Source organism: Mizuhopecten yessoensis, unplaced genomic scaffold, assembly GCF_002113885.1.
Source record: "Mizuhopecten yessoensis strain PY_sf001 unplaced genomic scaffold, ASM211388v2 scaffold7473, whole genome shotgun sequence".
NCBI lineage: Eukaryota > Metazoa > Mollusca > Bivalvia > Pectinida > Pectinidae > Mizuhopecten > Mizuhopecten yessoensis.
Window position 1 is genome coordinate 1,279,494 of NW_018407065.1, and position 27,241 is coordinate 1,306,734.

At 36.1% G+C, this 27,241-nt stretch overlaps 1 protein-coding gene across 6 annotated transcripts in view; it reads right to left on the minus strand.

Moving 5' to 3' along the window:
• LOC110453603 (kinesin-like protein KIFC3) overlaps positions 1-27,241 on the minus strand; it is a 69,532-nt gene that overhangs the window by 20,813 nt on the left and 21,478 nt on the right. For 5 of the 6 annotated variants that reach the window (XM_021502600.1, XM_021502604.1, XM_021502601.1 and 2 more), the window contains exons 3-5: positions 25,094-25,214; positions 23,829-23,894; positions 1,564-1,652 (exon numbers count right to left, since the gene is read on the minus strand). In XM_021502600.1, coding sequence (XP_021358275.1) covers positions 1,564-1,652; positions 23,829-23,894; positions 25,094-25,214 — 276 coding nt within the window. Of the gene's footprint in view, positions 1-1,563; positions 1,653-11,691; positions 12,770-23,828; positions 23,895-25,093; positions 25,215-27,241 lie in introns of those variants that run through there. The other variant, XM_021502605.1, reaches the window with a different exon arrangement.

Sequence of the window (27,241 nt, forward strand, 5' to 3'; positions counted from 1 at the left end):
AGAGGCTGATACAGCAAGGTTGCTGGAGGATGCATGCTTCAATCTAATACAAAATTGTATAGAGTGGGCCTAACTATCCCCCCAAAACCCCAACAGAAAACAGAGGCTGATACAGCAAGGTTGCTGGAGGATGCATGCTTCAATCTAATACAAAATTGTATAGAGTGGGTCTCACTATCCCCCCAAAACCCCAACAGAAAATAGAGGCTGATATAGCAAGGTTGCTGGAGGACGCATGCTTTAATATAATAAAAAATTGTATAGAGTGGGTCTAACTACCCCCCCCAACCCCCCCACAGAAAACAGAGGCTGATATGGAAAGGTTGCTGGAGGACGCATGCTTTAATCTAATACAAAATTGTATAGACTGGGTCTAACTATCCCCCCCCAAAACCCCCACAGAAAACAGAGGCTGATACAGCAAGGTTGCTGGAGGGTGCATGCTTTAATCTAATACAAAATTGGATAGAGTGGGTCTAACTATCCCCCCAAACCCCCAACAGAAAATAGAGGCTGATATAGCAAGGTTGCTGGAGGATGCATGCTTCAATCTAATACAAAATTGTATAGAGTGGGCCTAACTATCCCCCCAAAACCCCAACAGAAAACAGAGGCTGATATAGAAAGGTTGCTGGAGGATGCATGCTTTAATCTAATACAAAATTGTATAGAGTGTGTCTAACTATCCCCCCAAAACCCCAACAGAAAACAGAGGTTGATATAGCAAGGTTGCTGGGGGACGCATGCTTTAATCTAATACAAAATTGTATAGAGTGGGTCTAACTATCCCCCCCCAAAACCCCCACAGAAAACAGAGGCTGATACAGCAAGGTTGCTGGAGGATGCATGCTTTAATCTAATACAAAATTGTATAGAGTGTGTCTAACTATCCCCCCAAAACCCCAACAGAAAACAGGGGCTGATATAGCAAGGTTGCTGGAGGACGCATGCTTTAAACTAATACAAAATTGTATAGAGTGGGTCTAACTAGCCCCCCCAAACCCCCCACAGAAAACAGAGGCTGATATAGCAAGGTTGCTGGAGGACGCATGCTTTAATATAATAAAAAATTGTATAGAGTGGGTCTAACTATCCCCCCCAAACCCCCCACAGAAAACAGAGGCTGATATAGCAAGGTTGCTGGAGGACGCATGCTTTAATCTAATACAAAATTGTATAGAGTGGGTCTAACTATCCCCCCCAAACCCCCCACAGAAAACAGAGGCTGATATAGAAAGGTTGCTGGAGGACGCATGCTTTAATCTAATACAAAATTGTATANACATGCTTTAATCTAATACAAAATTGTACAGAGTCGGTCTAACTATCCCCCCCCCCCTCCCCCCACAGAAAACAGAGGTTGATATAGCAAGGTTGTTGGAGGACGCATGCTTTAATCTAATACAAAATTGTATAGAGTGGGTCTAACTATCCCCCCAAAACCTCAACAGAAAACAGAGGCTGATATAGCAAGGTTGCTGGATTGTATAGAGTGAGGACTAATTGAAGACCGGTCATCTTACAATGAGAAGGCACAATTATACCGAGACCACAACAACATACCTTGACTTTGAACAGGAGTTCATCCCGTTGTGTGTTTCTCTCGTCCAACTCCCTCTGAAGGGCGCGGTACTCCACCAGGGAAATGTTAGCTGTGGACAAACAAATAAAAATTAACATATTCTTTATACATAGGCACAACCTTAACATAGACAATAGTCTTGACAATACGAAATACAGCTGATTTGTTTTTCATTATAAAAACATGACTGTTATTCTTTCAATCTTTTTCCCGACTCAACAACTAATGTCAATTTTTATTTAGCAGCAGCAGCAATTGCAGCATCATTTATCTCTCTAAACGTGTATTATGTATTGTTCATACATAAGTATATTGGAAGAAGTAATGAATACAAGCCATTCAGATTGATATGTCTCGCCTATGCCCCACTTTGACCATCAATGCACAAATCAGAGAAACTAAGTTAAACGCAAAACTTAATGTTGATGAAGATGCTGACTAAGTCAATAGACCATGAAAGGTAGGCCACATCCAGCATTTGATGCATGGGTTGAGATGTACCACCTAAGATGCATTAATGGTCCAAGTTTGGTTGGTGTAGTACTTATACTTTCAGAGAAACTAACTTAAACACAAAAACTTAATGTTGACGCGCCATCGCTGCCGTGGCCGGAAAAGCAACACCTTTGTCTCGCTGCCAATAAGTGGCAGCGAGACAAAAACTGATGATATATTAGTGTCTTACTTTAAATAGTTACAGTAACAATGTACTACTTTTTTTGTTGAACTTTCAAATAAAAGCTACTTTGATCCTAACTACACATCCCATACTAAAATGTACAAGGTTTGTTTGGTTTGTTTGTGATTTACGCCTTATTAACAGCTATGGTCATTTAAGGACTTGCCAGGTTTTGGTGGTCGAGGTAAGCCAGAGTTCCTGGAGAAAAACCACCGACCTACGACTACGGCCAGTACCTAGCAAATGCACCACATAGGTCTAGAACCTGCGACCAAGTGGTGGAGGGCTAGTGTTAGCAGAATGTCAGACACCTTAACCCTTGGTCACCTTGGCCAGATGTACAAGGAGATAACGCTGACTGAGTGGGTGACATATATACATGCAAAATGGATACATTTACTTGGATTTATGTATTAAAATAAATAGTTGTGCACTGTTTATCAACGGTTTAGCACAAATCACTAATAGCATTACGAACTGTCCACCATATTTTATCAGTGATAGCTGAATAAATAGGAGACACGAAGATGTGTCATTGAGCCCACGCCCCTCTTTTAACACTTCAATCAGAAATTTGATGTAGCTGTTGTTTCTGAAGTATAATTAATTTTCAGCTGAATAAAAAAATACCCTACTTAACATTCTGAACTCAGTTTTGAAAAAGGAAAATGGCGATTGAACAGAATTCAATGCATCTAATATCAGTTTTATACATATAGTAAGAATTATATAATTTATTTGACAGAATATTTTGTGGCACCCAAAACTTGCAAAAAAACAATAAGACATACGATGTCCTGGTACCTTAAATTATTAAACAGTGTGATTATCTTTAAAATGTACAGTGTATTTAACTTATCTTCAAAACATGCAGATAATATTCATTTATAAAACTATTTATAGTTGAGGATACTTACAAAAATTCAATCAATATGATTGTTTTATTGATACACATGTATTTTAGACTTGCCCTTATTTAATATTCCAGTTGACAGTTTGTTTGATAAAACATTGCCTGATGACAAAAAAGACTCCCTATTATTAAGGTTAAAGACTCGTTAGCATGCATGTCTAGAGATTATATTCAATGCTAACGATCAACATAGAGTTCTAATTAAGACGAAAGATTTATTCATGTGTCAAGCTGTCATGGTGATAAAAGCACATCAAGTCAGTAGAGCATTAATGTATGACCTAAATATAATGAAATCAACAGTACACTCTGTATGTGATTACTAAACATCAATATTCCTCCTTGCAAGGATACGCGTAGCCGGCAAGAGGGGAAAGCCTGGGGTCCATACCATTTATATTACACAGGAAACTACCCAATTATTTATATCAGCATGTTACATGTTTAGTCTCTGTTCTCACTGTTACCATGGTATTGACTGAATTTCTTGGAAAAAAATGTCAACAGTGATGCAGGACTAGCACCTGTATTTCAAGCTCAATCTAAATTCTACATCTCTGTAAGACATTGCTTTATGGGTGTACGTCATGTGAAAGATATTCTGTAAGACATTGCTGTATGTGTATATGTGTAAGACTGCTGTATAGTGTACATGTGTAAGACATTGCTGTATGTGTGTACATGTGTAACACATTGCTGTATGTGTGTACATGTGTAAGACATTGCTGTATAGCGTACATGTGTAACACATTATTATGAGTACATGTGTAACACATTAGTATGTGTACATGTGTAACACATTAGTATGTGTACATGTGTAAGACATTGCTGTATAGTGTACATGTGTAACACATTAGTATGTGTATATGTGTAACACATTAGTATGCGTACATGTGTAAGACATTGCTGTTTGTACATGTGTAAGACATTGCTGTATGTGTGTACAAATGTAAGATATTGCTGTATGTTGTGTACATGTGTAAGACATTGCTGTTTGTGTATATGTGTAAGATTGCTGTGTGTGTGTACATGTGTAAGATACTCCAACAATGTTAGAGGTTTTACAGGGCGAAAAACTTTTGACAGGCGCCGTGTAACCTCTAACTGCCCATAGCTGATTTTCCTGATGCTGACTATCACATTTTCTAAGTTCGGATTAAGAAAGAGTATATCGTGTTTACATACATTTAAATGGTCAAAAGGGTCCAATAAATATTCCTTTCCATAAATCCATGATTATATGAGAAAAATTTTCATGAGAAAGACATAAATAATGAGTTTTTCCTCATTCGAAGAGAAGCAGACAGCATTTGCCATGATTTTTCCGGTTAATACAAAAATGGATTACATGTAATATTTCACAACCGGAATACAAACAAACTCCGTATCATTTTGTTCCGTTTGAAATCCCCTCTGATATTTTGTATTAATCCAGAAGCCATGTTTTAAATGTAGGTCAGAGATGTGCTACAACGACATGGACAGGTATTTTGAGTGTTCTATTCCGTAATATACTATATATTTGTGTCTGTGACATATATATGAGATCTATATTATATAAACCGTGAGTAGACATCGTTGTCATGAACTGTTAACCACTAATGTGAGTTTTTCAAGCCGATTTTGTTCCGCCCGGATTTCGGGTGGAAACTGCATCAAAGAATTAGTGCTTCGGAAATGAGAGGTCGCAGTTGTCAAAATCATATCCGATTGAAAAAAGGCCGACCAGCGGCCTCTCATGTTATGGGAGTAATGTGTAAGATTGCTGTATGTGTGTACATGTGTAAGACATTACTGTTTGTGTGAACATGTGTAAGACATTGCTGTGTGTGTATATGTGTAAGATGGCTGTATGTGTTTACATGTGTAAGACATTGCTGTAAGTGTGTATATGTGTAAGACATTGCTGTTTGAGTATATGTGTAAAATTGCTGTATGTGTGTACATGTGTAAGACATCACTGTATGTGTGTACATGTGTAAGACATTGCTGTTTGTGTGTACATGTGTAAGACATTGCTGTTTGTGTGTATGTGTACATGTGTAAGACATTGCTGTATGTGTGTACATATGTAGGACATTGCTGTATGTGTGAACATGTGTAAGACATTGCTGTATGTGTGTACATATGTAAGACATTGCTGTATGTGTGTACATGTGTAAGACATTGCTGTATGTGTGTACATGTGGAAGACATTGCTGTTTGTGTATATGTGTAAGACATTGCTGTTTGTGTATATTTGTAAGATTGCTGTATGTGTGTACATGTGTAAGACATTGCTACATGTGTGTACATGTGTAAGACATTGCTGTATTTATATATGCTCAAGACATCACTGTGTGTTCATGTGTACTTTTTGGATTTTTGACTGGCATTTACAGCAGCTTCTTTATTTCAAGTTTAAATGCTTTGTCTTAACATGTAAACCTCGCCACAGATTTACCGGAATCCAGCAAAAAGTATTACTTCTCCGTCATAATGCATTTGTTCTAGTAGAAACTGATTTCCCAACTTGCAATAGCTATATAGTTGGTTATCGTGTTTATCTTACCTATGCTAATCAATTTTCATATACATGAAATAATAAAATCACCCATTAAATCTTGTGTTAATATAAAATTTTGAAACGAGAACTATAAGCCGCAGGCTAACTCATACCATTTGTTTCTCCATAGAAAAAAAATAAAAAAATAAAAACTAAATCAAACATGCACAAATATTTTTAGTACTGATCATGTGTGTTGATTTCCATAAAAATCCTTTGGGATTCCAGGTAAAAAATGCATATGGTGCATCAGATAAATTTCAATCTTCAGATTAGACAGACACCACCCTGGATCCAGTATTTCTCCCCCACCCCAACTATTTTGTTCCCGAGAGGTTATAATGAAATAACTGAACCAGCCTCCACTGGTTTCACGGCAAAATGTTGAAATTATAATGAAATAGCAGGGTTTCATTAATCAATTTATCTAAAATTCAGTTTAAGGCAGTTAGCAAACAAACACTTCATTTTGCCATGTGTGGGAGGGTATTAATCCCAATTCTCACAATATTAACATTTTGACGCTACCGGGTATATAGCAACCAAACATTGGAGTGATGTGGGGGAGTTAAATATTGATTATCTCTCACTTTGATTTTCAAAACTTGGTTAGTTTGGCAAACATGCAAGTTGCACCAAAGCACAAACATTGACTTGAATGGTTTTCTATTGACATAGCACAAACACAACTCAAACCAGTAGTACAGCCAGGTATTTTACTTTTTATTCATAGTCTGCCGATTCTCCGCCCTCCCACACAACTTTATATTTCTCCATGTCAGGGACATAAAAATATACTGCACTTTATCCCTTCAAACATGTACTGTATTAATTGTAATTAGCACCATGCTCTAATAAGCACCCTTCCCAACCTTTTCATGCCTGAACAAATGTCGTGCCCCTCTTGAGATATAATTACTTCAGGATTCCTATCACCGCTTTGCTGTCTAGAAAATATAGTAGGGTCATGATCTGTCTAGCCAAACTATACATACCTTAAGGTACAACCAGGGTACAAGGTCATTTCAGGGGGATTCCTATCACCGCTTTGCTGTCTAGAAAATATAGTAGGATCATATCTGTGTAGCCAAACTTTACATACCTTAAGGTACAACCAGGGTACAAGGTCATTTCAGGGTAATAATACTTAGGTAGAACAAGGGTACAATTTGCTGAACTTTTTCTACATATGAAGGTCACAGAGTATTTGTAACCGACATGTTTGTTTCGAGTATGGGAGAAAAAGAAACAAACTTGGGTATGGTGCGTGGACAGGGAAACCCTCGGGTAGAAGTTTGGCTGTCCAGCACTCAGCAAATTCTCGTGCTAGACAGCCAAACTCTTACCATGGGTTGAGATTTCCCTGTCCACGGACCACACCCATTCCATTTAAGATTCTAATAATCTTTTATGGAGAATTACAGATGGAGAAGAAGCTGCAGCACTAATGAATGGTGAGGTAAACTTATAGAGACCCTTATCATACACACACCTCTCTTACTTGATTCGCTCCCTTTTGTGTAACTAAAACACTGACAGGTCAGCAAGGGCCCTGTAATGTGCCCAACTGTACCACCCTGTCCCCAACCCCCAATCTTTTATTTTTTATTTTTTATTAATAGTGACCTTAATCTTGATAATTTTCTTAATCCCTTATACACTTCTACATTTCCAAAAGAGAATTCTTTTTTATCCGAGATAAAGACTGTACCCTGGTCAATTTTCAGTAACAGTGACCTTAACCTTGACCTTAAAAACTGTTCAAACCCTACACCATGTCAAATTTCAAGATTAGCTTTTTGGATATCTGAGATAATCTTTAGAAACAAATTAGTGTGAACGGACAGCTTAGTACCGTGATTACTATTCCGTCTTTGTGTATTGCAGAGATATCCTCTCTTGGGAGCAGGTATTGATTGTTACGTCATTGGTTTGTGTGAGAAAATTACGTCGTTTTCTCAAAAATTGATGACGTTACTCTCACAAACAAGTGACGTAACAATCAATACCTGCTCCAAAGAGAAGATAACTCTGCAATACGCAAAGACGAAATAGGACACCCACAACTCCAATGCCGTGCCCTAATCTGATAAAAATTCTTGTAAATGCATACGACATGTAGTATGTGTAGGAGGATCTGTTCACATCTCACCAGTCTATTCCATTTACACCATGTAACACAGGTATTTTATCATGTCATTGCAGCAAGACAGTGATAGTAACAAACTTTCTGTCAGAAAAAATAATACAAGTACATGTATACTGGTCAACTGGTTATAGCAATTTGTATATAAAACCATGAAAAAGCATGACATGTAACCTAACATACATAAACCCAGTTGACAGGATTGTTAACTGTATTATGACGTGCATGTCTAATACCAACTTGTATGTTACCTTTTACACTATTTGGCAAATACTTACTAACATATATATGGATATAACATATTTAAATGTGTAATACTTAAAGAAAAACGTCGAGCAATGTCCATAAAAAGCAATGTGGGAAACTTGTTCTATCCGGGGGATCCACTACTCTTGAATTCTATGATAAATATGTTATTTGTACTTAGTGTATTAAAACAATAAAACTTTATACCATTTGAATCATATATGTTTATTAATTAAAATGTCTTCTTTATGTTTCTATTACATGTAATAGTATACTAGCTTTGTTTTCAATTTGCCACATTTAAGATATGCAAGCTTTTCCAATCATAAGTTAACTTATAAAGACTGCCAAAAATGAGTCCCAAACTTTGAATTTCCTAAAAATGACATTATTTTTTATTAAAATAATTGTAAATCAGCTTTAATGAATTCAATTTAGCATTTCTTTTCCATTTAGTAGAAAAAAAATGAGCACAACGCGCTTCAGTCATGTGATGAAATAGGTCCATAATGTCACCTGTCTCGTCAAGATAAAAACGAAAAGAAAAGTGGCTATCTGATTACAAGTTTAACTCACCAACACCTTTTCAAAACTGTAATTTCATCAAAGTTACATAGCAAATAGGTACTATGATTCAGCAGTTCACCTTACAAAGATATGGAACCTGATATTCAAGGCTGGTTAGACAAGAAAATGTGTACCTTTGTGACCAGGCCAATATCTACATGGATATATATAGAGCGTACTTAAAAAAATCTTAATGTATTTTAAGTATATCTACAAGATTCTCACACAGAAGTTTAAGTGATCCATCATTATATATAACTAGTTTTAAAATCATAAAAGGTCTTCGAGATCTAACTATAGTACTAGTCTTTGTATTGATCTTGAAAATGATGTGAAAACCCCCTGGAAATGCTGTTTTTTTAATGAACTGATCAGAAGCACTGATGTGTGATTGCATCTTAGAGGGACAATTGAATTCACAGAAAGCAATTTAATAATCTTATAAATTGACTGAGTTAGATTATTTATTCCCAATCGTAATCAACTGTTATCTAATCTTACGGCTCTGTACTAAAGACGCGGGGAGAATTTCACAGTGAACTGCAGCACAAACTAACATTATTGATTCTAACATTAACACGTAACACAAATTAATTGAGACAGAAATGTTCTTTATTACAAACTGAATAGTAATTCAAATTTGAAAGTGTTAATTATGAAGGTTTTCATTTTTTAAATCGTTATTTGTAAATGCACAAGATTCTATAATGTTGATCATCCCTCATCAGTTTTTAAATGTTCTTGAATACCCGGTATGTACTTGTACAACTCCAAAATCTATATCTTCCTACAAGATTTTATAAGACAGATCTTATTTCCATTGAAATTTTAAAAATGTCATCAGTAGATCACTTAAGTTTTGAACTGAGTGTGGGAGAAGATTTGATACATTCCCCCACACCTAGACTGTATACAATCCTGTATAGCTAGCAGTATTCTCGACAAGGGTGGGGTTTACATGTGTATTGATTTCACTGTGATACACTCTAAATCTTGCAGGTTGAAATTGGCTCCTAGTCCAAACTCTCGAAACTTGCATGATTTGGTTGCCAATTTTTTGCCAGGCGCTTAGCACTATAGAAATTTAAATTTTGTTCTGAACTTTAGATTGCAGCACCGTGATTAGATTTTCATTACTGCCAGCAATAGTGAGAGTGTGTTCAGAAGAATCTCTTTAGGCCTGTTTATTTTCAACAAAGAATTACCGTAAACAAAATCAGAAAAGAGAATCTTTCAGAACAATATTCTAAAAGTAGAAACTTTCATAAGCGTAAATTTTATTGTGTACATGTGTAAATTCACGTTTGTCAAATTTTCACAACATTGAAATTATTTCAGAAGTAATATGCTGCTGAAATATACGTTACTTTCAAACATGCATCCTTTCACATAGTTTAAATAAAATTGACATTAGCATAAAATTCCAAAACAAAATAAAAGTTTCCAATATCAAAATCCAATAAGATGTGTTCCAGTAGATTTACAGAAAATTTAGGCAACAATTTATTGACAGCTACGTCTTGTTGTAATAAATTAAAACCTAATAATTATATAGCAACGACACTGTGTGATATTAGGAAGTATTATATACATCCTATTTTGATATAAATCAAAATGCATTCCTGATAGGCTGTGATTATATATTAAGCTACCCAGAAGTCCATGATTTCTTTATCTAGTATTTAGTACTGGTCTACTTTCAAATACAAGGTTCTCAGTTTTTACCTTGCCTCTATGTATGTTGTCAATAATATTATATACAACCACAAGCACAACTTTTACCTTTTCCATTAATGGAATGAGACAATTAAATAGCATGCAAGGTACATAATAGTATTCAGACTAAATACAGCGACTAATTATGGGCCCAAAGTTAGTCTGAAAACAGTTCCTGTTACTCTAGCATTCTTTTCAGATCTTTATAATGGAACAATCATCATATTGCTTTATATCTTTAAAGAAGTGAAAAAAATGTAAAAGAAATTAGAAGGAACCACTGATGAACAAGATCCTCTACAAGATACTATTATCACAAAGGTACTAAAAAAAGTCAAAAATGTATGGAGGCTTTGTAAATCCACGTGTTACACTTGCCTATCACATTTTAGTTTGACCTTGAAGTGCCACAGTTTGTGTCCTTGTAACAGTTAATGTGTAACAGTGATACAGAAGACAGGGAAGGATGTGACCTTCCCACAGCCTACATATAGGTAACAAGTACAGCTACTGAAACAAATATCATATTGTGGTGATCGTATTATGGAAGATGGATATTTGATCTTTGATCTTTTTTAACAAATATAGAAAATATTGTAGTGAGCAATAAGATCGTATCAAGAAGTGACTAATATGCTGACTTGTAACAACTGTTTCTATCTAAATGTTGTAACAGTGAATCAGTAGCTAGGTATGTAACACGCGTACCATGGAGTGAATCATAAATAAAGTTACCTGAATGAGTAAATGAAGGAACAAACACACCATTGTACCAAGACAGGATCAACTACACAGGTAAACAAGCCTTAAATAATTAATGCAAATTGAAAATGACAAGCAGCCCATATAGCACAAATGTTATTGCTTTGTCAAATCATTTACATAAAACATCGACAGGAAAAAGTTCATGATTTAATCATGTCCTGCTCAATGCATTCATTGGGAGAATTCTATTGTGTAAATATGATGTGATGAAATAATTACCAGGACAAAGTGACATGTCAATTTTCAACACGGTTCTTCATTGTACAGCTTGTTAAACTTTGTGAAATTCTGGAGAACCAGAGAAACACAATGGATTGTTGGAGTCACAAGCTGGCAATTGATTATGTAATGGAATGATGTAATATTTCATGGATAATAGCTGTAGCAACTTGTAATGCTAGCAGAACTCCCGATTCTGCATGCGACAAATTCTAATCAATTTTGCCAGTAAAGACATAGCTACAGATTATTTGTCCCCATGCATGAAAGCTTAAGTCCCCTTATCCTGGTGTCCCCTCCCAGTCCCACTGACCTTGGTCATCATGGCTCCCTTCGTCCCGGCGTTCTGGGTGGTCCGTCTGTCCGTTGGTAAAGATATATAATCTCTGTTGGGTATTTCTATCCTGGTACTTACGGCCACAAAAACATAGTCCGTTGTGCCGTAGGGTCACTAACATGTTTGTGACGATAATTGATTCTGCTGCAGCCGAGTCTGAAATTGTACGGACTCTCACACGCACAGTTCAATAGGTCTACATGTTGGGTCTACACACTGTGGAACATCGTAATTTTGTCTGGCAAACGGCTGTCTGCTAACATCTACGATTTTTCATTAAAAAACAATATATCCTTAGAATCCAGAGCTACAGATCTTTGATACAGTTATATACACAGAAATAATTCAATATTCTAAAATGACACTTCCTTTTTATCGGATATGACCTCTTTGTTGAACTAACAGTTCAAAACCACATATTTTCAAGTTATAAGGCATTTCATTTAACCTTTTAAAATGTTTGCCTATCTTCAACGATTATCCTCTGAACAATCCTTTGAACACAATCTCAGATAGGTTCAAGCCCCAGCGAGCTTGGTAAAGTGCGCACATCCTGCATCAATAATACCATTTCCCTTAAAACATACCACACTGTTACTGTAAAATATAAAAACCAAGAATGTTTTCAGCAGTGACAAATTCTTGCCGTGCACCGATAAATCTTCCCACGTAATGTTGTGAATCAGGTAGTTTACACGCACGTGTCTCCCACGACCATTCACAGCACAGTAAAATTCTCAGTGCTAAATTGAAATGTAAGGTTCACCCACTTCCACTAGGTAAAGATATTTTACTGAATGCCTTACAGATATATATATACACAGTACAACTCTTCGACAGGAAAGCTTTAAATCTTGGTCAGGAAGACCTCTGACTGGAACGTTACTTATGATGGGACTTCAAACAGTCTACAAACAGTCTTATCAGCTGAAGAATTCATCCTTTTGTCAACAAACCTGAAGTGGACAATACTTACACAGTAATTTTAACCTTCAATGAGAAAAATCAAGGTTATAGCTGTTTCCTTTATGCAGTCACAAGAACCTGTAAGGAGCTAAAACCCACTCATCCATGAAACATCCATAGGGGGTCAGTGTTCCAGGTTTTTAAGTAGGAGGGAAGTTAGTTTATTTTGCACTGTCAGGTGACCACAAATTGGTCTACTGAAAGCAGAGGCAAATGAAAGTTATCATATGGCTATCGGACCTAAATAAAGGTATATCAAGAGACATTGGTCACACCTGACTAGCCACAGCTGATGTGACATTGTGTATATGTATACATGAAAGTGAAAGCTATAGTACATGATTGGGTCTATACACCTTAACTTACACCTGATGCTACATATAAAAACCATAGTCAAGCTGCTAGTAGCAAATCCACCACTTATTTCTCACCTGTACATGATCTACCTCCAGGTGAGACAGTGATAAAACTGACACATGGTCACAGGGACATTTTGTACATAACCACAAAACACTTTAAAAAACATGATACCTTGTATATGAACCACAGGAACACAACACAACACATTACCATTAAAATATCATAATAAACCATAGGAACAAAACATGTTACCCAATATATAAACCATAGGAACACAACATGTTACCAATTATATAAACCACAGGACCACAACATGTTACCCAATATATAAACCATAGGAACACAACATGTTACCCAATATATAAACCACAGGTACACTGCATGTTACCCAATATATAAACCACAGGAACACAACATGTTACCAAATATATAAACCACAGTAACACAACATGTTACCAAATATATAAACCATAGGAACACAACATGTAAACCACAGGAACACAACATGTTACCCAATATATAACCCACAAGGAACACAACATGTTACACAATATAAACTATAGGAACACAACATGTTACCCAATATAAGGAACACAACATGTTGCCCAATATATAAATATATAAACCACAAGGAACACAACATGTTACACAATATAAACTATAGGAACACAACATGTTACCCAATATATAAACCACAGGAACACAACATGTTATCCAATATATAAACCACAAGGAACACAACATGTTACCCAATATATAAACCACAGGAACACAACATGTTACCTAATATATAAACCACAGGAACACAACATGTTACCCAATATATAAACCACAGGAACACAACATGTTACCCAATATATAAACCACAGGAACACAACATGTTACCCAATATAAAAACCACAAGGAACACAACATGTTACACAATATAAACCACAGGAACACAACATGTTACCCAATATATAAACCACAGGAACACAACATGTTGCCCAATATATAAACCACAGGAACACAACATGTTGCCCAATATATAAACCACAGGAACACAACATTTTACCCAATATATAAACCACAGGAACACAACATTTTACCCAATATATAAACCACAGGAACACACCATGTTACCCAATATATAAACCACAGGAACACACCATGTTACCCAATATATAAACCACAGGAACACAACATGTTACCCAATATATAAACCATAGGAACACAACATGTTACCCAACATATAAACCACAAGAACACACCACAACATGTTACCCAATAAGTAAATCACAGGAACACATGCTACCCAAATGATAAATAACAGGAACACAACACAGCACGTTACGTACTCAATATATTTTATGAATCACAGTAATACATGTTGCCCAATATATAAATTAAACCACAGGACCACATTATGTTACCTTGTATAAACACTACAGGAACACAACATGTATATAGATACTTGATACAGGTTACGTTAATTTGTTACATAACTTGACACTAGAAAGACCTTACACTACTACTGTTGTATTTGATCCTGTTATCGTTATGTCATTCAGACAATCGTTATGTCATTCAGACAATCGTTATGTCATTCAGACACCTGTACAAGCCTAAGCTATAATACATATATTGTATGAGGTAGACCTTAATATGGAATGATATGTCAAAAGTATGAAATTAAATTTGCATGTGGTAAAAAAATCTTTGATTGATCAACATTTAATAATGAGGTATAAAGTTCATTTCACTTTTTTAATATTTTATTGATCATCCATTTTTGTTATATGTAAAATTGACAGGCTATAACTGGTAGCCCTAGGCCTCCAGTGTCTGTCAGTGTACATTTATATCCCACTCGTTACACACTTTACACCCACAGAGACTGGAATCAATGTTGCTACTTGGAGTCAGAAGCTTCAATCAAATAAAAACATCATCACTAACTTATCTCAACGTTGAAATTGCTTTGATAAATGACTTAGGTGTATATGTACATAAAGATAACCTATCCAGTGATTACATTATACAACTTACCTGTGGTATATATACCTGTTGATGGAATTCCACCACACCCAAGAAACATAACCTTTCAGTACTGTACACAAACTACATATTAGATATCCTTCACATTTTTCATGGAGAGAAGCCATGAGGCAAAAAGTAAAAAAAAGTCTGAAAGTAGTACTCACAAAGATCCCTACATAATGATAGTATAAAATATTAGGTTTGAAGTTGTATTATACAATGTGTCAAATGGCCTTGTGAAAAGAGTAAGATGTATAGGATAATGCTGAAGTCAAACGTTTGAGTGAAAATTCAAGAATCTCTCACCAAAAAGGGAATATGGACACCTATGGTAACAGAATTAAATCTCATTGAAATCACAGATTTGATTTCAGTTGATAAATAACTTTCCTATTAATTCTAACCGATTTAAACTCTCGCTTCTTTGAAAATAGACAAGAAGTGTTTGTGTGCATAAAAATGGTTACAAAATTTGATATTCAAGTAGCAATATTACAGAAGTAAAAATTTCAATACAGTTTCCTTCACCCATTATAGCCATCATATAAAACAACTTTATACTTTTTAGTCACATACATTGATAATATATATGTGTATTACCATAGGAAGTTTAACTGTGATGTAATTTGCTAGTTTATGAAAATTGAAAACCATAAGTTTTAACAAGGTAAAAAATGATACTTTGTATTATTACCTAGGCACTTGAAATATTGCTTTACATGCACTTATAAGGGTAATTTAATGTGAGTTATTATTGTACAAGCTGTGCAACTTCCACAGTTGTTACAGTATAACAGAAGGACATAATATAAACATCCCAGTGTGGCTGGAGGTTTGGATATCAAATGTTTCATCTGCTTCCAGGAACTTCAGTCATGTTCACCAGACATAATATCTGCTTCCAGATGCAAGGGCCTAACACATCAAATAGGGTTAAGGGGCTTTATACACCCCTCCCATATATATATATATATCAAACGGGTAAAAACTTGATACTTCAAGATGAATAGTGCCCTACTGGACATACAACTGAATTTGGCCATTTCAATATCATAGACAAGATATTTTAATATTATCAGCCTTATAAGATAATATGCATAAAAGTATCCAGATCCAGATGATAAGGGAAGGGATGGTGGTGGATGGGGTGGTGAGGAGCTGGACTAAGTCTGGTATTGATCACCAGTAAAGTACACTTTGGTGAGGAGCTGGACTAAGTCTGGTATTGATCACCAGTAAAGTACACTTTGATACAGCCAAAACAAACGTTTATTATATCAATTAAAACTCTGTGTGATTATTTTCAAGTTTTCAAGGTTGCAGTTGAATCCTAAGTAGAAGTGCGGTTGATATGCAAATTCATGTTCATCTCAAAGGACTCAAGTTAAAAAGTCAATAAAATATTTTTTAAATGTCAAACCATGACAGAAATTTCTCTGGAAAGCTCCATGTGACAATGGTAATCTGCTAGCTGATTCTGAAGAGCAAAACTTAGTATATATTGACATTTTTGAGACATAAAGGGAACTTTTGCAAATGATTAACCAAGTAAAATGTTTAAAATATTACTACAGAGATCCTATCATTATTATATGTTTACACATTACAAGATTGGGCTGTGGTGGTCAGGTGGTAAAGGCGTCTGAACGTCTAGGATCACTAACCCTCTACCATTGGGTCATGGGTTCGAGGCCTATGTGGACCAGTCGCCAGGTACTGGCCACAAGCTGGTGTTGTTTTGGGGGATACTCTGGCTTTCCTCCACCACCAAAACCTATCTGGCACATCCTTTAAATGACCATAGCTGTTTATCTAGGACGTAAAACACAAACAGACAAAAAAACAAGTGGTAATATTACAGGACAGGCTATAGTTATCTCTGCTGGCTCATCTAGTCAATCCAATCCCATTACAGAACTGGTTATGTAATGCCCAGTGTTTGACTGGCCATTCAACAGACTTTGTCAGCCCAATAATTCTGTAAAAGCAGAAAAGTATTGGACAGACCTATCTGAACCAAGTGTACATAAATAAATCTCGCCAGGATCTCCGCCTATGTCTTTTGTCTGTATGCATTCACTACTCCGGATAAATGATGGCCATTTATGGGTGAGCTGTATTTCATTGTAATCATTCCCCAGACGTCTTCCCCAGACGTCATCCCCCCCCCCCCCCCCCCCCCCCCCCCCCCCAATATACATAACATAAAAAGTGTAAGCAGCCAATATATAACAGAGGTTGTCTACATCCAGGAAGTACTGGACAGCAGTGCTTGGATCTTGTCTGGTAGCACTATAACAGCTTATCAGTGCATAGGAACAGTATGACGGCAGCATGGCATGTGCTAGCATCAGCACAGTGTTTATGTAGGAAAAGAATAATCTTTTGCAAACATTAATACAAACAAGAGGCCCATGGGCCTTAACGGTCACCTGATATATTTATACAGAGAGTTGATTTTGTTTTTAACATGAACTGAAATATTATTCAGTGACAAAAAATAATAAAACCACCTTATTCAATATCTAGCATACAAATTTAAGACACAAAAGTATTTGAAACTAGCACCTCTGATTCTAAACAAGGAAAATGAAGAAATTTTAGCACACTGACTCCTTTGGGCCCCACCCTACAGCCCTTGGGGGTAGGGCTGGCTCAAAATGTTCAAAGTATCAAACTGTTATCCAATACTGATAATGCTAACCCAAATTGAATTACTTCTAACGGAAATTAAACAAATGTTGGTCCAAAATGTGATTTCCCTATATAAACTATAGTAAAGTTTACCCCCTCCCCAGGGGGAAACGTGAGACCCCAGGGTCATGAAATTCACAATTTTGGTAAAGCACATTCAGACCCTTCCACCTATGAAGAGTATTTGATTCTACCATATCTGGGACTTGAGAAGAAGATTTTTGAAATTTTAGTCAATTTGACCCTTTTTGGCCCCACCCCTCAGGCCCCTGGGGGCTGGGGACCAAATCAGCCACTATTTTTGTTGACCTTTGGCTATGGAAGGTTTCTGCAAAATTTCACTGAAATTGGTTCAGGGGTTTTGGAGAAGTCGAAAATGTAAATTGTTTATGGACGCACGCCGGATAAAAGGCGATCGCAATAGGTCACTAGAGACTTTGTCTCAGGTGACCTAAAAAGTAAATTTGATTTCTATTAAATTCATTTAACAATGTTAAGGCATTACAAAATGATTATACAAAATTTAATGTACCGTATTTACCATAATTAGACTCCTCCCCCTTTCTTGGGAGGAATTAAAATTTTGTAAATCCCCTCCCAGACTTGACCATGCCCAGTCAATGATTTACAGGACTTACACTTTTAAAGCAGATATTATGTCTGGTGATCATGACTGAAGTTCCTGGAAGCAGATGAAACATTCGATATCCAAACCTCCAGCCACACTGGGATGTTTATATCATGTCCTTCTGTTATACTGTAACAACTGTGGAAGTTGCCCAGCTTGTTCAATAATAACTCACATTTCATTACCCTTATAAGTGCATGTAAAGCAATATTTCAAGTGCCCAGGTAATAATACAAAGTATCATTTTTTACCTTGTTAAAACTTATGGTTTTCAATTTTCATAAACTAGCAAATTACATCTTCACAAAAGTGTTTTTCGTTTTCCTCCAGAATCTCAGGCTCCAGGTTTCAATTAAGGACCAGATCCATGATTTACTGTACTACACCAAGGACTGGCAATATTATCTAAATTTTTTGCATGTCCATTCTCTATTCTCCCTTAAAATATGTAGGTCAGTTGATGAAAAACATAACCCATCTTTGCAGGTCTTTGACAGTCAAAATTTTGATTCAGAATTTGAGGGGAGGCAGAAAATCCTGCTCTGCAATAGCACACAATTTATCTGTATAAATCTGTTGTTCATAGATAGTGAGGCAGAATAATGTTGTGGTGAACAGCTTACAATCTCATAAAATTCTATTCTTAATATTACATGCATGCAATTGATTTTTCATTAATTGAAGCCATTACTATGGTGACTATATATATATATTTACATTTGCATGGCATTGTCACTATATAGCCTCTTTGAAAGCTGTGTCGTTGATGGGACTTTAATTACCATGCATCACGAGACACAATTCTTAGCGCATTATGTTGCTTGCTTGCAAAGCTGTGTCATTCAAATAGATCATAAATACCATACAAAAACAGTTCAATGCTTAAATAATATATATAGTAAGAAGGATTTTCACAACAGCCACAACCGAGACTTATAGAGATGAACATGTACATACAACACAGCCTGTAGGGAGCAGTAAGTGACAGGTGCGGGTCCTCTGCTCTTGGAGGTGCTTATTTCTTGTCTGGAGGAACACATCTTACATTGATTGGGTGAACGTGTCTATAGCTTTTACACAACATTCACAGACACACCAGACCATGATTAGGATATTTGTGGGTGCCTTGTATGGCAATCACTGTGGTATCAGACTCTCACCACCAATATATCACAACACTAAAATTACCAGTACAAATGTTGCCGTAATTACGCTCATCCTTACGATAACCAATTTACCTGGATCAAATAAAGCTTATAGCAGGCTAATATGTAGGTACTGTACATGTGTTAGCCTGAAGCCTTCCACAGTACATGTACAGGTGAAGATTGTAACATCACCTTAGGACATTACTTAGTGTTCCCTCCCTAGCTGATATACCTCAATAGGTCGTTACAGGCTAGTGTAACAGTGAACAATAAATCAGGACATATTGCTCTATGGATTTAACTTACTGACAGATATCCAATATGTTGTTATATAGGTTAAGCTTATAGAGATATTTAACATGTTGCTTTACATTAGGGGTGCAACGATATTATATCATATTGTTTCAAATTGTTTTGTTTGACTGTATCACGATACACTCAGGGTACTGAAATTATCGATCTTTTTATTTTCATTAAACTTTAACAAGACCCTAGGATCAATTCTAATATCATGACTACATTTGTCTCTTTTTGCCCAGCATTTGTATATATAGTTTTGGGGTGGGGTCCTCCACCGTTTCAAAGTTATGACCCAGGGGTTAAGTCTGCAAGGGTGGAGCAGACCCAGGGGTCAATTCTAATATCATGACTGCATTCGTCTCTTTATGGCCAACAATTGTTTATATAGTTTTGGGGTGGGGATCTTGACCATTTCGAAGTTATGACCCAGGGGTTAGGTCTCGAAGGGTGGGGCAGTCCCCAAGGCCATCCTGGAAGCATATGTGCTTTCATCTCTTTATACTCAGCAATTGTATATATGGTTATAGGGTGGGGCTCTCAACTGTTTCCAAGCTGTGACTAAGAAACTAGGTCCCTAGGGGGTTCGGTCAGACCCCAGGGTCTATTCTGATATCATGACTACATTCGTCTTTTTATGCTCAGCATTTGTATATATAGTTTTTGGGTGGGGATCTCAACCGTTTTAAAGTTATGACCCAGGGACTATATCTCCAATGGTGGGGCAGACCCTAGGGCCATCCTAGAAGCAAATGTGCATTCTTCTCTTTATACTCAGCAATTGTATATACCAGGTATGGTTATATGGTGGGGATCTCAACCATTTCCAAGTAATAAACTGTTTTTGGCCCTACCCCTTAGCCCGGGGGGGTCAGCCCCACCATTTGTAAATTTTGAATCCCTGCCTCCCATGAATGCTTTTGATTAAATATGGTTGATATCCATCCCTTAGTTCCAGAGAACAAGTCGCTTAAAGCAATATAGCTAAATTGCCCTGTTTTTGCCCCCCACCACCATTTGTACAATTTTGAATCCCCACCACCTAGGGATGCTTCCAGGCAAATTTAGTTAAATTCAAGTCAGTGGTTAAGAAGAAGAAGTCGTTTAAAGAAATTGTTGACAGACGGACGACGGACGCCAGAGTATGGCATAAGCTCATCTTGGTCCTTCAGACCAGGTGAGCTAAACAAGAGGCCCAATGGGCCTGAATAGCTCACCTGGTATTAATCTCACACTTGTAATCTTAAAAGTGGACTAAAATACAACTACACACAGAATATCAGTGTTTGATTCATAAGAACCTATTACAAGATTTAAACATATGACGCCCGTGACCTTGAATGTAGAACAAGGACATTAGGTTGAACAGAGTTTATAGTCTTCCAACCCAGCATGCTTCTAGCAAAATATCATCACCCTTGATCTTTTGGTTATATAGAACAAATCATTTAAAGATTTTAAACATATATTGACCACTGTGACCTTGAATATGGGCGAAGGTCATTCATTTGAACAAACTTGGTAGCCTTCCATCCTAGTATGTTAATGGCCAAATATCATCACCCTAGCCCTCTCGGTTATTCAAAAGAAGTTGTTTAAAGGTTTTTAACATGTTACTGTCTAAACACCATCACCCTAGGCCTAATACTTTCTAGCGAAAGGGGTGATAAAAATTTCAGTTGCCTCGTCGCCTGGGCACTTCCATCCTATGACTTCCTGTTTAAGGGAAGATAACTGGTATGCTTGTACAGAATGGCGGCAGATTAAAAAAATGACTTGCCCGCTATCATCCATTATTATCCAGGTTAAAAGACACGTAGTGTCGTGTGGAAACACTTTGTGCAGTCTCAGGGGCCAATGACAAAATATACTCTCAATATAAAGTCAGCAGTCTGCAAAATTTGCAGAAAGTAATATGAATTTAATGGTACTGGCTCAGTAAGTCTATCATTATCGTAGTGAACATGGGAGTCAAGGACCTTATGAGAGCAACATTCGGTAAAAGAATTTGCAGTTTTGTTATTTAAAAAGTAATTGAAATAAAACTATAACAAAAGATTTTGCATTTTTTATTTGATCATTATAATACATAGTTATACACTATTACAATTTATATTCACACATTTTTAAGTTTATTTCATTGTAACCGATTATTAAGCGATCATCGGTTGGTTATGATGAACCGATGATCGATCATGAAATTTCTATGATTCCCACCCCTAATATTTTCTTTCATATATTACTTTTTTCTATAGTAATTGGACAAGCAATTATAAGTACCAGAAAGATTGGAACTGCTTTATTGAATTTGTTAGAAATACAATGAAGATTGCTTGGACTCTACCTTAAACAAGGCAAATTACTGCAAAAAATCTATAGTCCTCAAGAAAAATTTCAAGATAAAATACAAACAGGAGGACATAACTCAGAAAACTGGAACAATAAGCTAAAGGCTAACTAATACCCCCGCTCCTATATAAACCAGAACTGTAAGCTAAAGGCTTACTAAGGCAAAGCAATAATGTCTCCCAACAGTAACAAGTATTTTGCACAAAGGTACAGGATGTGTGCACGGTGTATGAACGATGTGTGCACGATGTGCGAATGATAAAAAGTTGGACGATCATTGCTTGAGCACATTTGTGTGCATGATGGATGAACGATGTGCGATAACAATCGTGGTTGGTGTAAATTGAGGAATGCCTTAACAATATATACGGCTTCGTGTGTAAACAAATAAAATTGATTTTTATGTAAGTTTCTTTATTCTACCTACATCTATAAGCTTATCTTTATGTCTATATTTTCTTAAAATTAGAAATTGTGTTTTTCGGTATTTTTTAAACGACCTTAATCGACACATATGAAATTACAACACAGTCCTGTATACAGGTAAACATAGCCACTTTGTACATGTACCTGGACCATAGTTTTCCCCCGCTCGGGGAGCTTACGTATTTCGTCGGGTAGAGCCAAAGGTGTGAAAACCCAGGTGAAAGGGAGCTATATGCAAACCGAATGCAAATAACAAATACTAAACGTACGGTATCGCATAACAGCTCTATGTGTCAGGTACAGGCCAGGTAAAACTCTGGTCACTCATCAAATTGTTATTTACCTGTTCTGTTACCTTGGAGCCAAACCTATTAAATGGTCACTGTAATGCTGTGTTACACGCATTGTAAAACTGTACATAATCTTCATGACTGATGAGAAATTACAGTAATATATACAGTTTTCATTATTGCATACAAGCTTACCGTATTTTTTTCATTCCGTAATATTGATCTATAAGTTGTACCTAATCGCACAGTTGTGCGGAGAGAAGCGCACAACGGGGCGAATTATTGTTAAATTGCACAGTTGTGCGCACCATGTGTGGACGGTGTGTGAACGATGTATGCACAGTGTGCGCACAGTATTTTTGGTGCGTTGTGCAGTCACACAACTGTACATAACTCCACCAAAAAGGGTCGAAATCCCAAATTAAAATGCTGGTGCATAAGATACTGTTCAATCATGCAAAGTTTCAATGAAATCCACCTGTTAGTTAATTAGGAGGAGTTTTCCGGACAAGTTACTGTGGACGACAGACAGACATCCAGACAGGGTGATTCCAGAATACCCCCTCTAACTTCATTTCAAGAGGTACTAGCATAAGCAAATTTGGCCAATTGTAGGTGACAATGTATAACTTATGAGATATGCTCCAGAAAACATTAAAACTTTGAACAAAGGGCCATAACTCTGTTACACAGAGATGCATGAGACCCAATTTTAGTATGTTATACTCTACGCCAAGATATGCTTACATTAAAAATTTGGCAAGAGTTTAAGTGATATACCATGGACAAAATGACACACAGAAAGATGGATGCATATGGACAGAAGGACAGAGTGCAAACCTTAAGTCCCCTCCAGAAGTACCAATTAGGGCTAAAAGTATAAGTCATCCTGCTGTCCCTGCATCTATAAAGTACACAACACAATGTATCACTTACCTGATGGATTGAGGTTTTCCTGGTCAGAGTCAGAATCAGACAGATTATCTGTACTGTTTGGATCATCTATAAAAACACAACATTCCAATTTGTTTAAATGTAAACCTTTTTTAATTTTTCTTTTCAATAGATCTTGTTAAAAATAATTGATCCATACCAATAAATTAGTTGTAGTGCAACTAGATCATTTCTGTATGACGACATACCTACAATATTTTGATCTATGAACTATTTATCCTCAGAAGCACAATATATTCTGGATAAGGAAACAGTTATCAGAACTTGTGACCAGCACTTTGATGCGAGAGTATCAGAAATATCTCATGGAACACAACCTCATGGCAACATATAATTGAAATTGAAATACATTTCTCAAGTGAAATAAAAAAGAAAAGATAAATCTCTAAAGATGTCCATGGCACAATGCTTGGTAGTGGTCGATATGTCTGTGAAGTTGAAGTATACTTCAGATAAGAAAACTTTCATCTTTGATCTCAACTTGTGACATTCACCTAAAACTGAGGTGGCTGGACACATGTCTACAATTCTTAGTATATCTGTATATACACGTACATGCATTAGAAAAAGGAACAAATAAACAAGCTAAAATTAAAAAAAACTTCACCACAAGAGAAATCATATTTGGTACCAATTCAGGGAAAATGCTAATTTGTGAACTTAAATTCCCCATTGTAATGTGCTTGCATTTAAACAAATTAATATGTCAGTGTACAATGTATAACTATCGGATATAGAAAATATTACCCCCAACCTCATTACATCACTTATTCTTCCAAGTTTCAAACCTTAGCTAGATTTCATAAATCAAATCGTGAACATCGATACAGAAATATAAAAGATATTACCTTGATATGGACAACCAATCAGATTAAAGGAATATCTCTCCGGAATGTTTAGGCCACTCAGAATCAAGGTAGTGCCCATTGTTTAATTGAATATGCATGGATTCTGCTTATCTTTGACCTTAATTAGCCTGACTATGGTGTTCCAGATAATATGTCATATATAGACTCCAAATATGTAAGAATACATGGTGCATTGACAGTCCAATTCTTGGAAGGGTTGTTCATTACCATATTGATTAAACAGCAATGACATTTTCTACAATACAGTAAGTAAGTCTATATTATCATTCATGTATAATCGACTAAATTATATTATAAGGGAGACAACTCTATTCACCTTTATTTCAGTACCCTTGTAGTTTAGATTAACTCAGCAGAAAGGGAGATAACTCGACCTACCATTAAGTCCTAGCTGCTGCCGCCACAGTTCTGCCCGGGATGGGGATGGCATGGGTTTACCATTGATTCCTATGACCCGGGGGCTGTAGGTCATGGGTGTCTTGAACACAGGTTCCTGGCGCTGAAGGAAAAAGGAACTCGCATTACTTTCTCCACTTTAATCTGTTAAAAGTTTTAATCTCTTTGGGCAGATCTAGAATAGCTGTACAATTTATGAGTCTGTTTCTGAAACAATATTTATGTTGAATAATTTGTTAAAATTATTAGAAATTACGGTAACTGAAATTTTATCATATAAAGTACAAATTTCACTTGATTTATAATGCAATGTACCTAGCTTTCTAGCATAGCAACTCTACCAAAATTTTATTACAGTGTATAACTTTGTACTTCTTTAGATCCTGGATTATCAGGTCCAGTACACTCTACCAATTGAGCTATATATAGCTGTAAAGACCTATAATAGTTATAATGACCTATCTGAATAACGTCTTTTTCACATAATTTTTTTTATAAAAGAAAATGACACCAAGTCGCATTTAAAAGAAGATTTTATCTTTATTTTAACTACTAAAGACATGGACAAACATTTTATATTGATCAAAAATAAAAAATATACCTCTAACTGAATGCTTTTCGTAGTCAACATTACAGTAAAACCTCCTTTGCTTTATTTTTTTAAAACTTAAATCTTCAAAAATATAGCTCAATACAGTTATAAATAACTAGCCTGATTATATGTATTTTCATGACATGTACATGCATGCATACAAGTAGGAAGAACAAGAGCTGCAGGAGAACAGCATAGCTGGTGTATTAAAATTATTTTTGTTAAAAGTACAAATACTAGTAATTGAGCCATTACATGATGTCCCATCTTACCGCCGATAATAGATCAGGAAACTAGAACTACATTGTCGATGGCAGTCACTCCCGCGATCCCACCAAAGTACCCCCCACCGATTACTATATGCAAAAATAAATTACTGTAAAATGTAGAACTCATGGTTATGTTTGATTTGATATGCTAAAAGACTATATCAAAAATAAATTGACCCCATGACTCCACCCCTCTGGCCCGGTCCCTAGGGGTCATATCAAAATTCTGAAATGCTTGGTGCACTTCTCCATATATATATCTACCATGTCTAAAAGTTTCAAGCCTTCTTCAAACATTGTAGAAAAAAGTTATTTTACCCCTTATCCCTCATACCATATATATGCTTAAATAAATTATTGTAAAATATAGAACTTATAATAATGTTTGATTTGATATGATAAAAACTCTATTCTTTTTTAAAATATTTGATCCCCATAAAACCGGAAGAATATTATGTCGTTTTAAAGCATACTGTAAAATTTACCCCTTTTGGCCCGGCCCATCTGTCCCCTGGGGGGTCAGGGACTTTATTTGTACAATCTTGAATCCCCTTCCCCTAAAGATGTTCCGTTAAATTTGGTTGAAATCTGCCAAATAGTCTATAGCTAGGAGAAGATATCGTTTAAAGGCATACTGTCAAATTTACCCCTTTTGGCGCCGCCCACCTGTCCCCTGGGTTGAAAGTTGGTTGAAATCTGCCCAGTAGTTTCAAAAGAACTATAATAATGCCCAAAAACTTTAACCAATTCCAAAAGACTTGTGTTTTGGACCAATAATGAGCAAATATGGTCCAATTTGTTGCTAAAAACATCCAAGCAATTGCTGTAACCATATTACAATGTAAAATTAATCAAAAGTTGAGTTAATATAAATAGCTTGCCAAAAACTTTAACCAAGTGGGACATCGACGCCATGGGTACTCCTATAGTCCCCTATTCACTGAATAGACGAGCTAAAAATTGATAATTTCCTATTATATCAATTATGACAATCTGAAATCAACTGATTTTCAATTATAATCGATCACCAAAACACTTTTTACTAATATTATTCATTATGCATTTTTTTTTTTTATAAATTATAGCATCCCATCTTATCTCATGGGCAATTACTCTAAGGTGCTTATAACAATACAGGAATGATGGCCATAAGAAGTATATACTCATCACAATCAGGAAGTATGAGAGTTACTTTACTCAGGGGTGTTCCTTGTCGTAACTCCACATACACTTGAGAAGGCGTTCATACTCATGCCTGTTTGGTGTTGT